The following is a 17884-nucleotide window of genomic DNA, read 5'->3' as shown; positions in this document are numbered from 1 at the left end:
AACCTGACTAGAATCCATGAAAACATGCATTTGATCCCTGGCCCCATTCAGTGGGTTGAGGATCCAGCATTGCTGTGTGCTGTGGTGTAGTTTGTAGATGTGGCTTGGATCTGGCATTGCTGTGGCTGTGGTGTAGGCTGGCAGCTGCAGCTCCGTTTCAGCCCCTAGCCTGGGAATTTCGATATGCCACAGATGAGGCCCTAAAAAGAAAAAATGAGAATAGCTGAATGATAGTGGCACTGATAGATACAAATAAACCAAAATGTCAATATGAAATATTCCATAAAGCCCATTACCAGACATGAGTATTCTTGAAAATTTTGAGTATGATTTATATGGTATTTCATATTAGTTGAGGAAAGGAAAGTTTATTCAACAAATGTTTCCAGAAAATTTTCTTAACTATTAACTCATCACATGGAATAAACACATATTATTTAAATAATTAAATATTACCTTTTACACTACAAAAGAACTAGAGGAAAACAGAAATCATTATGTATCTGATATCCTCTGTGTGGGTAAAGAATATCGAAACAAATGATTAAAGAAGAAATGATACATAAAATTATTTATAAATTTGACCCTACATAAATTTGTATTTAAGTTTAGGGAAAAAATTCACCAATTTAAATGGCCATTTGTTCACATATTATGTTATTCACACCTATGGAGTGAAGAATCGCCCTCTGTACTCTTCATTCTTTTCAATAGCCTCAATAACTCCTAATGCCTGTCGATGCAGCATTGTGTTAGTAAAGAGTGTGGGCTTTAGTATCAGACACAACTGGGTTTATGTCTTGAATTGGCCCATAATGGCACTAAAGTCCTCTGACTTTCAATCTGCTTATACAAATTTGGAGCACAGAAAAAATCCTATTACATGTTACTGAAATTTTTCTTATTTTGGTGATTGGAGCTTGAAAGAAATAATGCTCCCTTCTGCTCTGGGTTCCTGCTAAGTGCTCCGCACATGTTACTACATCATGACTCTGAATTTAGATCCAACTCAAGACCTTATATCATGAACTCTAGATTCACAGGCTAACTGGATAATATGCATTGTTTCTATTTGGATATCCCGTATCACCTGTAATCCCAAATAGTTTTTAAAAGGGGATTTGAATAAAATAAAGAAGTATATTCTTATTCTTCCATAGAAGGATGGATGGAATATTATTAAGTGTTGATACCATCTAATTCCTCACTAACATGTAACAGCTTCTCATTTTCATAGAAGCACTGAATTCTCATATCTGACCTAACTGTACAAATTTCCTATTTCTCTACTCTCTCCTTGCACCCTTTGCTCCAGGTGCACTGAATTACCTTTCCCCTACCTACCTCTAGTCCTTTCTTCCATTTATATCTTTCCTCTTATTCCTCAGTCTGGAATTTGCCTCTCCCACTGCCACATGTTTAGAGTTTGTCCATTTTTCTAAATAGTCAAAACCCATAATCTCTTTCACAAAACCATGCTCTCTGACTCCTACAGATTTAGCAATGCTTTCCAATACTGATATCCCAAAGCACATAATTTACTTTCTCACTTACGGATTTTTATCATAACTCTTCCTTGCATTGCTGTTATTAAAGGTAATAAAATATTTAATAATAGGTATGGCACAGTCTCCAACCAATGCCATTGCTCAGCGACTGGACACACTGGTTGAGCATACACAACTACTGATTGATAAGGAGATAGGATCGTACAAGATCATAAGCTCCGTCAGATCAGCATAGTATTGAATCGATCTCTGTAACATCCAAATTTTTAACACAATATCTTGCACAACAAAATCATATTGATCACTAATCAACTTTTAGAAAAAGACAGTGTATGTATCGGTCAAATTAGGGCAACAGGTTCACAAAAACTTATTCATAGATGGAAAACAATTTTATAATATAATGTGCACATGGTTGTTTTTAAGGCCAATATATGTTGGAAAACTAATCAAATGAAACAAAAGAATCCACTAACCACATTGCCTTTGATAATATCCTGTCCTCACATTACACTCTTTTTTAATTTTTTTTTCTTTTTACAGGTGCACCTGTGGAATGGGGGTTTCTGGGCTAGTGGTTGAATTGGAGCTGCAGCTGTGGCCTACACCACAGCCACGGCAACAATGGATCTGAGCCACATCTGCGACCTACAAAGCAGCTTGTGGCAATGCCAGATCCTTAACCCACTGAGCAAGGTCAGAGATGGAACCTGCATTCTTACAGCATCAACAGTGGGTCCTTCAGCCATTGAGCCACAGTGGGAACTCCTACATTTCTTTGTTAATTTTAACAACACATCTAGAAGTTAAATATGTTGTCAATAAATTTTATCTATTGTTAGATTAATAAAACAGAACTTAAATGCAGATACTTTTTAATTTAAAATTCCCATTGCGGCTCAGTGGTAACAAACACTAGCATCCATGAGGATGCAGGTTTGATCCCTTGCCTCTTGCAGTGGGTTAAAGATGAGGAATTGCTATGCACTATAGTGTAGGTCACAGACACGGCTTGGATCTGGCATTGCTGGGGCTGTAGTGTAGGCTGGCAGCTAAAGCTCGGATTGGACCCCTCACCTGGGAACTTCCATATGTTTCAGGTGCGGCCCTAAAAAAAAAAAAAAAGAAAAAAAAGAAAGAAAGAAAAAATAAATTCCCTGAAAGATCATTCTTTTTGGTAAAATGAAAAGACTTAGGAGAGTACCGAAAGAATAAAAGGAGAATGATATATAGAAGACACACAAATAGGCACTACATATTTGATTTGAAAGTTCCTTGTTTAAATAGAAACAAAGCCTGAAGAAATGGGAAGGTCATGAATTTTTCCTCAGGAACAAGAGTGTAACTATTATTTGAGCTGTGGGACTCTGTCAGGATTGTGTCACATTCGGAATTGCATCCCCAGAGCTTATCCCAGTGCTATGGACAGCAGGTGTTCAGCAGGTTTTTGCTGAGAGACTCACTAGATGCCCTCACAACAATCAATATGCTGTCCCAGTTGGGTTTTCCAGAATGGTTCTATATTTTTGTCTCTAGAGACTAACTGGGCAGTGAAATGAGGAAATTAAATATTTTACATAGTGTACTTAGATCTTCCAGTCAACAACAACAAAATCCTAGAGCGATACCTATCATTTCCCATTTAAAAAGAGAAAGTACTTGGAGAAAATAATTTAAAAAAGCTTTTGTGTGTGTGTTTTTATCGAAACAAGATAACAGGATAGAGGACTCTCCTGGAAATATGTTTCATTTGGATATGTGGATTCTTTCATTTCATTTGATTAGTTTTCCAGGAAATATGTTTCACAGACTTTGCAAAATATGTACATTTACCTAACAAGGACTCATTCTAATCACTGTTAGAGCTATGTATGGAATACACACCTATATAAAATAGACCTGAGATGCCAATTAAAATAAAATTTTTGTGGTCATTACAAATTTCTATTATTTCTACACAAATTATTATGCTTTTTCTTAAAAAAAAAACACTTCCAATAAGATATTAAATCAAAGCTGTTCTCTGCCCTAAACCCCTCCTTTACCACATCCTTAGGTTGATACCTTTAAGTGATGTGCTTTCACACACTCAGTTATCTGAAAACATATACAAGTAGAGCTTAGCATAGTTCCACACTAGTACATGTTTATTTGTTCTGGCCCATTGAAAATGGAAATTGAGTGATTAAAATCAGGCTCTCAAAGATACCTAAGAAAATAAATGATTTATTAGGGCTATTTGTTCTTTAAATGCATGCAGCCAGGCAAATTAAGTCTCATACAAAGTTGTGGTCCTAAAGCCTTCAGCTAAAGCTTGTGATCAGCTGGTTTGGAAGAGTAAATGGATCAAGTCCGTCACTATATGTAATGTATGTGGATGCCCACCAGCAAAGGGTAACACTATGAAATAGACCTAATAAAAAAAATGTGGGAAAGGATAAGATCATCTATCTGAGGGTATGAGAAGTTTTAAGGTAAACTGGGAAAACACTTGTCAGTACAAATGGAAAGTCTAATCGATTTGATCTATATCTTTAAAGGAAGTGGTCTTGTATAGCTCTCCCAGGAAGTGCATATTTTATCTTGACTGATATCACATCTCTGGATGGGATCCAAATGGTCTCTCTTACATTCATTTATAATTTAATAGTAGCTATGATTTAAAGAATGTTAATCACATGCCACCCACAGTGCTTATTCACACTTTACATTGTGAACTTACTTAAATTACAGAAGTGCAACCATTCATTAGTGAAGAGAGGCCACAAGACTATTACCTATTTTCCACTATGACTTAGGTAAGAATTCCAGAAACTTTGATTGATCTTACACTCTGACCCACTAAATAAATCTCACACTAAAATTAAAATTTATGAGTCACTGCTGTAGAAAAGACAAAACATTATTGGAGGAAGCGAACAAGTGGAAAATAGATTTTTTTTTAAATCAGAAATCAGAATAAGTAGACTTGCTCAGTAAGTAGAATAAAGACATAGCTATTTAGCATTAAAAAATCTCAATAATGTGCTCAACATAAAATTTCAATTCCACAATACATTACTTTTTGTATTCTCTAAACCGTAATTTCAAAGAAAGAATAAAAATTTTACGAAAACAAAGTGTCTTAAAATCTATGATATACTTCTGATTTAAAGTGTGCCATCCTAGAGCATATAGTTGTAGATCAATTTTGCTTAGAGTGGACCAAGGTGACCACTAAAACAAAGTGCTCAAATGAATAATACGAAAGGCTCAAGATGAAGTGGAACTTTGCCAAATCTATAATTTCAAGTCAACTGTACTAACCTACAGACAGATGCTATTTTTCGATGCCATGGAGAAGAATTAAAAGGAGGGAGATTCTGGTCAGGAAACTATATGTCATGTTTAAACACAAACTGAAAGAACAATTTTGTCTTTTTCGTTTTCCTATGAGTTGGCTGTTTATGTTGACTGACAACAAAAGGAAGTGAAAGCAATCCTCAGGGTCGCTCAAGACAGAGAAAATTTACATCATACATATACCTCAAGCCACACAGAGTTGAGCCCATGTTTCTATGGGGACAAAAAAAAAAATCTTGCATTTTAAATTGGTGTCTTCTTATCTGCTTAGAATAAATTCCTGTCTAATTCAATAATTTTCCCCAATTTCTGTCTCTATAATCTTCTTAATTTAAAACTGTAAAGTATCAATATTTATTGCAGTTTTCCATATTATATCCCTTACATATCTCTTATAGAACTACACTTAACTTCACATAGATATGCTAATGGTAAATTTGCTTACGGTCAAAATGTCATTAAGTAACTGAGTCAAAAATGATTTGTCCAAAATATTGCTGCCAAAAGGGCACAGCTCACATTATATAACATGTTCCCTACTGTTTCCATCCTCCACCTCCACTCCTCTGCTCAATAACTAACCTGAGATTAACTGTTGAATGAATGTGTCTATTCACTAAAATGTAAACATATTGACTTGCAAGTGTAAATAAAATATAAAGTAGCCTACACTTGACTTCTTGGAAAACAAGTATGTTTTGTGTGGGACTGATAAGAAAGAAGAAAGCTGTATAAGGATAAATGATTTATATTCCTTGACAGCTGTTAATATCTATTCTAAAATAATTTTATTTATCAACTTTAAGAGAAAGATTAAGTTAAGGAGCTAAAACTTTTGAGGAAAACTGCACATGAATTACTTCTCTGTATACCTGAATTCTAGAATCAAATAACAATCAATGACCAATATTTTTACATAAGATTATATTGTCCAGTCATTCATTTAACAAACATTCGAGAAGCAACTTTATGGGCAAGCTTCTGCTAAGTGCTAGGACACCAAAAGTAATAAACCACAGCTCTGGTGTGAGGGTTGTTCAGCCTCATCAAAGAGTCAGGCATAGGCATAGGTAAATTTTATGTCAAAGAAGAGTGATAACACAATATGCAAATTATGGTATAAATAGGCACAGATTTTGTGAGTGGTAAGAGTACAGGAGGAGGAGGAGCAGAAAAAAAACAGGGAAGAGGATGACCTGAGGTCAGGGCATATGTAGTTTGATGTATCTATGGAATCTCAAGGCGAAACACTGTGCCAGCCCTCTGCTTATGTGCCCGCAGATGCACCTTCAGTCCTTCTCCACCTTCCTCTCAGAAAGCTGCTCCCTAGTCTATTTTCCAGGTTTCCCTCGTAGTTGGCTTCCAGCTGATTTGATCAGGCACTGGCAAAAACACTGGAGAATGGGAAGGAGGGAGAAATCGGGATATTTCTCCCCATCTTTGTCTGTCTCAGGATATAGTTCGAGCTTTTTTTGTGTCTCTTCCTTGTCCCCGATCCTAGAAGACAGGCTTATCTTGGTCTCAGTTCTCACTGGCCTCCAGCCTTTAGGGACAGTAGCTTCTTTCTGCTACCTCCTTTCTGGGTTTCTCAGCTCTTCCATGAGTATATAATAATTTCCAGCCATAAAAATCCTCTAATATAAATATGCACATTTAAAAATTTTTAAATTTTAACTTTTTTTTTCTTTTTGTCACACCTGCAACATGTGGAAGTTCCTAGGTCAGAGACTGAACCTGCACCACAGCAGCAACCCAAGCCACTGCAGTGACAATGCTGGATTCTTAACCTCCTGCACCATAAGAGAACTCCAAATTCAAATTTTTAAATTAAAGTATTTTTGATTTATAATAGTGTGTTAGTGTGAGGTGTTCAGCACAATGTATCAGTTATACAAAATATGCATATTTTTAATATGGTTTCTATTTTCTTGGTTAGATACAAGTGACTAGCAGACATCTGAATCTAAATTCCAGGCAGCTTGAATGGTAGATTTGAGACAAATTAACATAGAAACAAGAATTGATGAGCTAATGCAGAGAGAAGGCAGGTAAAAGCAAAGGTGGATTGAGGATGGAACCCTAGGAACATGGCAATAAGTAGAGGAATCACAGTCTTTGAATGAGTTCGAAGAAAAAATTTTCGTGGAACCAGAAATATGTGATAACTATGTAAGTCCACTAGGAACCTTAAGCATCACTTAGACCCAGCATTTGTCAGATGAGGTTTCTGAAGAAAGAAAGATCAGGCCAACAGTCAAGATGTGAAAGATTTCAAGATTTGAAAGCCAAATCTGGGGTACCTATTTTCCCATCAAATGTCCTTGTGATACCCCGCCATTAGGCATCTCTTTTAACACCACGGGATTTGCCATCATGTTCCTGGATTCAGGTCACTTGCTCTTTCCTTGTATGATGTGTTTCTTTTCATATAAAACTAAGTACTTTTATTGATAAGTATAAGAATTAAATGAGATATATATGAAAAGTACTCAGAATAGTGTTAAGTACTCCGAATAGTTAAAATTATTGAGAAGTTGGTGTAAGTCATGATGAATACCACTGCTATCAGATCTTATTACAATATTATGAAAGATAAGCTAGTCATCCTGCAACTTAGAGATACTGATTAAGTTAGACGAAGATAGGATTTTTTTTTGCGTTTTGTAATAATACTATTATTTGTTTAATAAAACAAAGTTTAATTTCAAATTAAGTTTTCACTTTAGAGGTTAAAGTCATTTTTTCTATAAAATAATTTTTGCAGCATTAGTTTCTTAGCTCCACATTTTTAAGGCTTTCCATTGACTTACATGAGGTTTCATGAATTTCTATTTCTACAGAATTTTAAACATTTTTTTTTAATTCAGGAAGATTTTTTTTTCTCCCTGAGAAAGACTTCTTTTTATAACCCTCATTTTTCTTTTCCTTTAAAAATTTTAGTACCCCTAAAGTACTTAAATGTTAAGTATGGAAAATTGTTAAATGAGGTGACAAAGTCATTCTAATTTAATAGATAATATGGATAATGGTAACTTACTTCCTAGTGCTTTTGATATTAGTACTTAGAAATTGACATTCATGTTAAAAGAAAAACAAAGCAAACAGTATAGCATATATATATTCAACCAAAATACAGTTTTATAAATTTTAACTTACCTTCCGTGTCTACAAGTCCTACTCCTGGCTGTTTTATAGGCTCTTGCCCATTCTGCCCCATTTTTCCTCTGTTTAAACAAAAAATAAAGGTTTATATATTCAATTATGATCCAAAATGCAGAAGAGGAGTCCAAATTTGTAAAAATAGAATGACATTATATATTCAGACCTGCAACAAATAACTTACATGGCAAATATTAAATACAACAAATTGCTCTATTTATGTACAGTGTTAATTTTAAAGTGGAAACTTGTTCATTATTTCTGTTCAGTCCAAACAGAGTACCTCAAGACCCAGTATTCTGTTCCCGGATTCATTTATCAAAGACCAGACTATCATGGAATTTTCAAATTTTGTTTTAGAATTGGGGGCTTATTATATTATTATTATTTATTAATTAGTTTTGTTGGCTGCACTTATAGCTTGTGGAAGTTCCTGGACCAGGAATTAAACCTGCACTGAAGCGACAACCCCTGTCAGATCTGTGCCACAGAAGAACTCTTCTTTTTTTTTTTTTTTTTCCATTTTTAGCTCAAGGAGGGTTTTTTTTTTTTTAATATCTTTACACTTTGTTATGATGAATTTTATAGACCCTTTAGTGAGAAGGGAAATTTTGACTTGAATAACTTATAAAAATTATATTGTAATAACAGATTTTTATTTCACTCGGTGACTTTCAGATCCTTCCTGTATTTTCAGCTCTGTGTAGCATATTGGCTTTTGAACCCATATGGCTTGGTCTCTGCTTCTGGCTTTGTTACTTTATGCTATGCATCATCTAAGGCAAATCTACTTAATCTGGTGAAGACTACTCTTTTTGTAATTTAAGGATAATAACATGAGCTACATTTGGTGATGAGAGAATCACACAAAAATGTACAAAAGTAATTAGCACACTGCCTGAAACATCATTGTAGTGAATAAATACGAAGTGTAAATACGTATTAGGGGCATTTCTAATACCCCTAATAGATATGCACATAATGCCTTTAGAATTCAGTCAAAGGCTGCAAACGCTGCAAACTATTTTTAGTTTCAGGCTTAAGCTTCTTGCAAGTCACAATCAATGAAGAACTCATGACACTTTGAGCATTGTGGGTTCAAAATATTGATAATATAACAGCCAAAAGACTACAGGCCACTTCTTATTTCTTTAGGAAAAAGCTGCATGGCATACAAAAGATTTTGAAGTAGCCTTTGTATGTAGTTATAAAAAATGTTCAAAGAAGAGGGAATAAAAAAGCTTAAGTGTTAAAAAGGGTACTTAAATAAAAGAATGTTTTGATACTCTACTTTCTAAACAATAATTTAACATAACAGGATTTACTAATAATTCATTCTTACTCTCACAAAAATATTTGGTTTGCTGAACCTGCTAAAAATGTAGCCATACTTATTTCCTAAGAAATATCTTATTTGAAAACTGCTCTAAAGATCCTCTTATCATGCTACTAAAATCCTTCTGCACATAATGAAAGAGAAACTGATGCAAGTTCAAAAATTATTTTCTCTCAAAAGCTGTTACATTGTTCCAATGTGACAATTCTAGGTCAAGTTTTAAACACAAAATTTTATTAAATGATTATGTGAAGGATAAAGTGTATGTAAATTAGTAGAAATTATATATATACACACACACATATATATATCTACATCTGAATATTTACAAAAACATCTCATTTAAACAATGCACAAAAATTCAGTTTTGCAACTGCTTCAATAATATTTAAGACAAATAGTTGATAAATTAAAAAAATTAACTTTGCTCTGTTTGTTAAAATTAGACAGGGAGAAAGCTCAATAGCTTAGTAGTAGTCTCACCTTTAGCAGTACACTATACTAGCAGAGCAAGACAAAACACATCTTGTTACTGAGCCAAAAGCAAGGATCATTTCAGTAGTGCTATTTGAGTGGATGAGAGTACTGAAAAATTATTATCCTATACTATGCCAAAACTTAACAGAAATAATTATAATTATTAATAATTGCAATACAATTTTTTGGATAATTTTTTATTTAATCGTGAGGGCCAGATTTCATATTTTAATGGTGATATTCAGCTGCAATATTTTCTTCTAATAAAAGCTGACTTTTAACATTTTGGTACTTAACCAAAATATGTATTAGGGGCATTTCTAAGATCATACAGTAAACTTGTGAAGCTAAATGAAGTGCAAAGGAAATGTAACAGTGGGTCATGAGAAGAATGCACTTTTCCTGAATTCCCAATAGATAATCTTCAACTCATAACATTTTGAATGCACAGGGCATAATTTACATTTGTTCAACTATCATCAAATAATTATTGAACACTTACGCTAACCCAAGCAATAATTATGTTAGATATAAAGAGATATACAAAAGAACTACCAAATACCGCTTCTTACATATATCCTATAATGCTCTAGGAAAGAGAATTTCTTTTGTGGTTATATGGCAAAATAATAGCTTCCTTGGCAGTTTTGAGAGCTTTTGATTTTTAAGAGAAACAGGAAAAAACAAAATTGAAACATGGTTTGTATATTAAAAAAAAAAAATCCATTTCCACTTCAGACACTCGAATACTGAAGAAATAATGTAGTTTACACTCTGGAAGTTATAACTTTATCATCATTGCTAAATTATATATTTTGAAAGGTACAGATAAATTGGAAGCATTTTAAGTGATGTGAGCTGCAAAACTTTACAAATTTATATGATAGTCACAGGTTGGGGAGAGGAATGTAATGGATTTGCTGAAATTCTCTTCAGTTAAATTGGATCATCAGAGGATATGGATGAATGAGATGAGAATTAATTGCCAATAAAAAAGAACTGATTAAATACAAATAACTCTATTGAATCCACAGTTCAGTTTTCAAAAAAAAAGATGGAATGATAATCCAATAATTAGTCAATTTAAGTAGGAAAAATATAACCTGAAGATCACCAATACATTTTTCACTGTAAAAATCTATTTTCCCTATTATTTTGCTTTTATAAACTTGAACCATTATCTAAATATTAGAACTATTCTAGGGATAAAAAAAAAGATGTATCAAAAATCTTAACAGTAAAATAAAGAGAAATAGAAGTTTCACTCTCATAGAAAGTTTCACTCAACAGAGAAAATGACAAAGACCTTTTAATAAAGGTCAAGATCAGCCATCTGCAAAGTCATTCTGCAAAGGGCCAGACAGTGTATGATTTGAATGGTCTCTAATGTGATTATTCAAGTCTGCCCATAAAACACAGAAAACATTAGGCAAAACATACGCAAACCAATATGGCTGAGGTCCAATAAAATTTAATTTGTGGATATTGAAATTTCCTATAATTATCATGTGTCATGAAATGCTATATTCTTCTAGGGTTTGCGAGAAACACTTAAAAATGCAAAGGCCATTTTTAGTTCTTCACAGACCTTACAAAGCCAAGTAAAAGGCTGGATTCACCCTGGCCCACATCCTGGAGCTGGGTGGCCAGTGGTGTTTTTAAAAACTCAGAACACTGGTTATTGGAGAAAGCTGTGATGTTTAGATTTTGATATTGGAACAGACATAACCTACATATTTATCTCGGATGCTACTAAAGTTTGCCAGAATATGACTAAACCCATTCTAACACATTCTAAACACAATCTGCTTTAGCTTTGCATTTTATTTGCAATATGATTTTCTAAAGGCTTAACATATTACAAATCAATTTTATCAACTTCCATAAGTATCTACTCCAGGACCCATGAACTGCTTGTTATCTGTTCTAGAAAATATGGAATCACTTCAAAATTTTCGATTTAATTGTAGGGGGATTTACAGTTGAAAAGCCTACATGAGTAGCCCAATGTGTTATCTATTTCAAATAGTATATATGAGTTATTTAAATATGTTTAAATATCTGCTAATTCAAAGTAAATTAACTGATACATTATGTGATTAAAGCATCCATGTACTACTCTCAGTGAATTTGATTCAGGCATGGCTAAGTTATTATTTTAGCAGTTTTTCTATTAAATACCGATCACACTGATTGAGTAGTCCTGGTAGTGACCAGCATTTACCCTTCATTTCACTAAATTAATCCAAACTTTCACGAACAGTCTATATTTTATGTAGGCATACACAGTTGAAGTGCTTCAGGGACCGCTGACTCAGACTTCGATAATTATCTAGTAATTTCCTGTTCAGTGTTAAGAAAAGCTTAGTCATGATGCTGTTAACTTTGTAGCGGGGGGGAAAAAAAAAAGAACCACTTACATTCGTGGAATGGGAAATACATTAGTCTCCCCTGCTGTGCTGCTGCTTCCTTCACTGTCCACGCTATACCCACTGCCAAAGCTGCTGCCCGAGGAGCCAGTGGACACGGAGCTTTCTGCAGGCCGGTGATTGGTGGGCTTGGCTGCATGGTTTGGGAAGAGTCAACACCACAATCAATCAATGAACCTTCCATTATTTCCAAATGCATACTTATATGTCTGCTTTATTTACATGTATAAAGAACAGCTCTAGCAAGAACTCCACGTTTCTTAACCTGCCTTTCATTTTCTCTTCCTTAACCCAGAAACTCTCAGCGGCAACACTAAAGCACTTGATTGCTTTTGTTGGACATAAAAGCAAAAAACAAACAAAAAAAACCACTTCTAGGGATTAAACCATCAGCTTTTTACATTGAGTTAAATAGTATAATTATTATTTGTGGTTTATTTGTCCAGTATTGCAATAATGATATGGTAAACAAACAAGAATTGTAGTGAATTCATGGAGAAAGGACTTTAGGAAGACTTGGGAAATAGAAATGCCAGACTATGTGAATATTGCTTAATTATTTTCCATATTAGTAACCAATAATTTATTTTTTCTCCTGAGAAGTGAAGATGCAAAGCACAATAGATATTTTCAGAAAATGATAGAAAATTCTAGACCTGTTTGTAGGTGGCTCTACCAATTTCCCCCAGCAGGTATATAAAATTGGAAGGTATTTGTTTCCCCTTAAGCATTTCCTAGTTTATGACTGGGACTTGTTTTAAATATTCCATGAGTTTGAGTTATGAATTCGTGTTATAAATTATGTGCTAGGAGTATGGTAATATTGTTATTGGAGGTCTCCATTAGAGAAGACTGGGGAGGAAATTTTATGCAAAAGGAATGAAGAAAAGGCAAGGGTCTCCTTTTGTTGGGGGGGGGGACTTTTCTAGGCAAATTTTTGAAATTATTGTTTGTTTCTGCCATGTGTCAGAGCTTGAGCATGAGCTTTGATCATAAAGCTCTGATTCTGAATCTCAACTCTTGCTGAAGTACCTCCAGAAGTCTCAGTTTCCTCATTTGAAAATAATCACATCAGTAATGCCTCCCTCATAAGATTGTGATTATGAGGAATAAGATAAAACAGGAACCCAGTAGCTCACGCTTGTCTAGTGATTTTATTTGCTGCAGCCCACACCCCCAACCTCTTCCCGAGGGTTTTATTGTCAGTGTCTCTTCCCCAGTGTCTCTGAGCATACCTCCTCCCTGACAATGCATTCCGCCTTGATTCTTTTCTAATTTTAGATGTATTCTGGGCTGCAAAACTACTCTCTCCTCCGTAAACACATCTCTTCAATAAGGAGTTTCTTAGGATGTTGGATAGATCCTCACTAGTGAGTAAAGAATTGATAACCATTTAATAACCCTCAATTATCAACATTTTTCTTAAGGAAATATATAAGAACACAATGGCTCAATCTTCTGGAGTTTTAGCCAATATACCCAATTGAAGTGAAAAATATGGATAGTGGGAGGGAAATCATTTGGGGGCAGGAAACTCTCCATCAGGTTAGCCAGGATCAAGACTTGCAAATATTTAGCTTTTTCTCAACTCTTCCCTTCCATTTCAGAACTGGCAGTTTCTCTAAAGCTGCTGGAAATGTTCATAATATCTATCCAGTGATGATAGGATTCCTTCCCCAGAATAGGGAAGTAAGGAAGAAATGTTTGATAATTAATCAGTTATATATAAGGTGTCTATAAATTGGGACTAGCTAGTTAGAAAAAGGCATGAATCATGTTAAATAGCCAGACACCATAAATTACAAGTAATTAATAGGAATAGATTTCCAGAAATAGAGTAAAAGTGAAATATTTAATATTTTCTAGGACATATAGAAGAGACCCAGATGATATCTTGAGGGTTAAAGACCTGTTAAAAGGATAAGTTAAAAAATGTAAAGGTAATATGACATAAAATTATGAATATGTATTAAGTAGCTTAAACTATATAACCACCCATACAATGAGTCAGAGTCAAACTGTATAAACAACTACATAATAAATAACTGATTATAAGCAAATAAAAGCTGTCATACTTTTTGATGGGCATTATATAATCCAACCAACTATATTGTTAATAGTTTTAGTATATTATATATAAAATTGAATTCTATCAACTGGAAAATCTCAATATACTATTTTCAAAGATAAAGCTTGAGACATTAGTTCTAAAATTAATTTATCTAAACTAATTTAAAACATTTTTTATCCCAGAGCAATATCACAATATATCAAAGTAGCTACATTATAGAAATGATGTCTTATTTCAAAATATCCAGTCCCTTATTTTGCAAACTTTGATTTTTTACCTGATGCAATTTTTAGTTCTACTCCTCTTCCAGGAAATTTGAAAATGTGAACAGAATGTAAAGCAATATGATAATAGAAAAGTAACAAATCTAGATAAGGAAAGTTTTTTTGTATTTTGTCTAGGTGAACAGAAATCTCATTTGGCAAGCCTGAGCAAGTGTCAGTATTTTAAATGCAAACAAATAGTACTTTATAAGAAATATTAAAAGAAAGAAAACTAAATAGAGGGAACATATGCATATTTTGGAGTAGGTCTAAGTTTACCTTAACATCCTTGCAAAACAAAGTGACATGTAAGGTTGAATCTAAAGATATTTTGTGTGGCTAGGTGAATAACTCAAATGAATCTAGATGTTTGGCATTATCTTAATAAAACATCTGGCACACGACTGAATTGTCTATTCTTAACGTGGTATTAGGGCAGAGATAGCCTAATATTTGGTTAGTTTCTGAAAATGAATTCAATTAAAATGCAAAAAAGACCTTCCCTCTAGAGGGCTATATCTACATGGCATAAGATCCCGAAATGAAAAATACAAAGATGAAGAGGTTTTGATAGGCTGATTCTAAGAATTCAAATATTTTAATATTTCTTTTTTTCAAATACTTGAAACAACATGCATATTTATAAATTTCTTTTCATCAAATCAGCCTTCACATAAAAAACCAATTCTATTAAACTGAACTAAAACTGTATTCGTGAAAACTTTTTAACAAATAGTGCTTTTAGAACTTTATTAGAGACTAGATTGCACATAATTTCAAGACATCTCATGATTTCAGTCAAATTCTTCAGTTTGCTTCTCAAAGTCCTTTAATGTCTGCTCCTTTCCACACGTACCTTCCATAATTTTCCTTTGTATAAACGTCACTGAAGCCCATTCAGACCATTCCCTCTGGATCCCTGTGGCTTGGCTGTTTTTCCCCTGAGCTCTAGCCAAGCCCATTCTTTCCAATTTTGTTATACCCTCCTCCAACTCTGTCACTTTCTCATATTATACGCATCTGGAAAGGCTTAGTTTAGATAGTACCTGCTTCATATATTTTCGTCTTCCCAACCAGAAGTGAATTCTCCTACATCTATACTCTCATTACATATTATTTTTATATCTTTTATGGAAATTGCTACTTTTGTCCTTTAATTGTAATTGTTATATTCATGTGGTTATAGCAAGTAGAACTTATGTTTGCTCTACGGTAGCCTTCTCAAAAGCTTAATCCTGGAACTACACTGAAGCATTATTAAATGAATTGATAGTAAAAGTGATAATAATGATAATTTATAATATATTAATAATTCTTTCATTTAACCAAACAACTTAAAATGGCTGAGTGATTTAGTAGGTTTTTCACTATTTTATCCAGTTCTGTGTTTTATGCAAATCATAAATATCTCACCCAAAACACCACAGTATAGGATTTTTTTTACCTAATGTTCTTTGTCAATAAAACTATGGGTAATTCATTTTTTAGTAGGTTTTAAAATCAGAGATTCAACTTAAAACTGTATAGAAAAATGTGATCACTCAGCCAGATGTTTTGTTATCCCATTTCCCCTCAAACAGGTTTGATTGGAAGAAATACTTAATGATAATACAAGAAACATGGAAGAACAAAGTGAAATTAAAAACATTTATGATAGACCAAAAATATTACATATATATTTAATTTAAAGTGACAACATAATATGTATGGTTACTTTCCATGGTAGCCACTAGAGGGTGCTAATACAGATACCAGTACTTGGTCACTGCATCTCTTTGTGTTCAGACAGGAAGTGAGCTCTGATTTATATTTCAGTATAAAGTCTCTCTATATTCCTGTAGAAAATAACATTTTAGAACATTAAAACTAATATGACATATAATTTTATGATTTCAAAATTAAGAATTTAAAAATATTCTACCTCTGCTTTATTCTCCCAATTCTTTAAAATCAGAATTTTAGAAATCATGAATTATGCACTTGTGTATTACATATGAAAATATTTATTTTACATTGGAATTTAAATTTAATATTGAAAAACACTGCTGGAGCTATTTTATTAATGAGTTACATTTGGGGACCTACTTTCTTTTTGAATTTTTATTTGTACCGTCAAGTACCAACAACAACAACAAAATAATGTATCACATAAATATATGATGGAATAATTCATTCCTATAAAGAGGGTCCCGCTACACTAGAAGAATAAATGCTAGAGTTTTGAATCATTTTGTGACTCAATTATTGAGGGGGACATTTCAGGTAAATGAATTTTATCTTCTGTGAGGCAACTCAATCTGTTTTAAATTATTCTTTGACCTCTTCATTTTCTGCGGCTGCTAGATGGTTAGACATCATTTTGTTTTATTACTCCACTGTGGCTAACCTTAATTAAACCTGGTAGTGTCTCTTTGGCTGCACATCTGTCTTCAATTAGTTTGCTCTGTTGGTTTTTCCCCTCTTCTATACATAACATACTTAAAAATGCAGAACTATCACCTTACTTACCACATGATGGCAGCACTATGCTCAAAATCTCATCAGAACTGCAGAGGATTTGTAATTGTGCAATTATGTTAAGAGCTGGTAAAGATGCTAAAGATAACCTATTCCAGAACCATCATTTTGCCTATAGAAAAACTAAGCCCTGGAAAGATTAAGTGACTTGTTCCAGGTTACACACTAACTAATGAAAGAGAATCAAAACTATGAAGCACTAATCCTCTTTTCTGTTCTATTGAATTGTCTCAAATGAATATTGAGAAGTCTCTGTCTACTTTAGAATTCAATGCTTGGAATGGAGGAAGCCTCACTGCCCATGGAATTCTACCATTGGTTTTATATCCCTGGTCTAGCTCAAAGCTATTTTCAAATATTTCAGGAATAATTTATTAGGTAGGGAGCCTACAATTTTCCAACATACTTGGCTGATGCAGTATTAATATTGTCTTCATAGACATAAATGTATAGAATTTTAGGATCAACTGTTTGGAATTAAGAGAAATCAATCAATAATTCTGAGTTTATTCCATTAGTATAATTGTAGAATTGAAATAAATACCTGGCTATTTCAGAACTTAGGTATTTATAGCATGCCCTTTTTGTTCTTTAGTTGGCTTTAACTTTAATTTAGCTGGTATTTAATTTAGCAACCTTTTCTACTTTCTCTCCTCTGCCTTTCACTCTATGTGCCAATGTATATGATATTATTGCTGTTGTTTTCGTTGTTATTTTTACTAAAGAGATTTTTGAAGTTTTATCTCACTTGTTGATTGGATTTGAATGTAGACCTGAAAATG

The 17884-nt window shown here is 33.5% G+C and overlaps 1 protein-coding gene across 1 annotated transcript in view; it reads right to left on the bottom strand.

Moving 5' to 3' along the window:
* PCLO (piccolo presynaptic cytomatrix protein) overlaps positions 1–17884 on the bottom strand; it is a 400569-nt gene that overhangs the window by 27718 nt on the left and 354967 nt on the right. The window contains 2 exon segments of the mRNA XM_047753722.1: positions 8007–8074; positions 12243–12384. Coding sequence (XP_047609678.1) covers positions 8007–8074; positions 12243–12384 — 210 coding nt within the window.

The sequence above is a fragment of the Phacochoerus africanus genome, chromosome 11 (assembly GCF_016906955.1).
Source record: "Phacochoerus africanus isolate WHEZ1 chromosome 11, ROS_Pafr_v1, whole genome shotgun sequence".
In the NCBI taxonomy this organism is placed as follows: domain Eukaryota; kingdom Metazoa; phylum Chordata; class Mammalia; order Artiodactyla; family Suidae; genus Phacochoerus; species Phacochoerus africanus.
The sequence above is the reverse complement of the archived record's forward strand: the minus strand, read 5'-3'. Positions and strand labels throughout refer to the sequence as shown.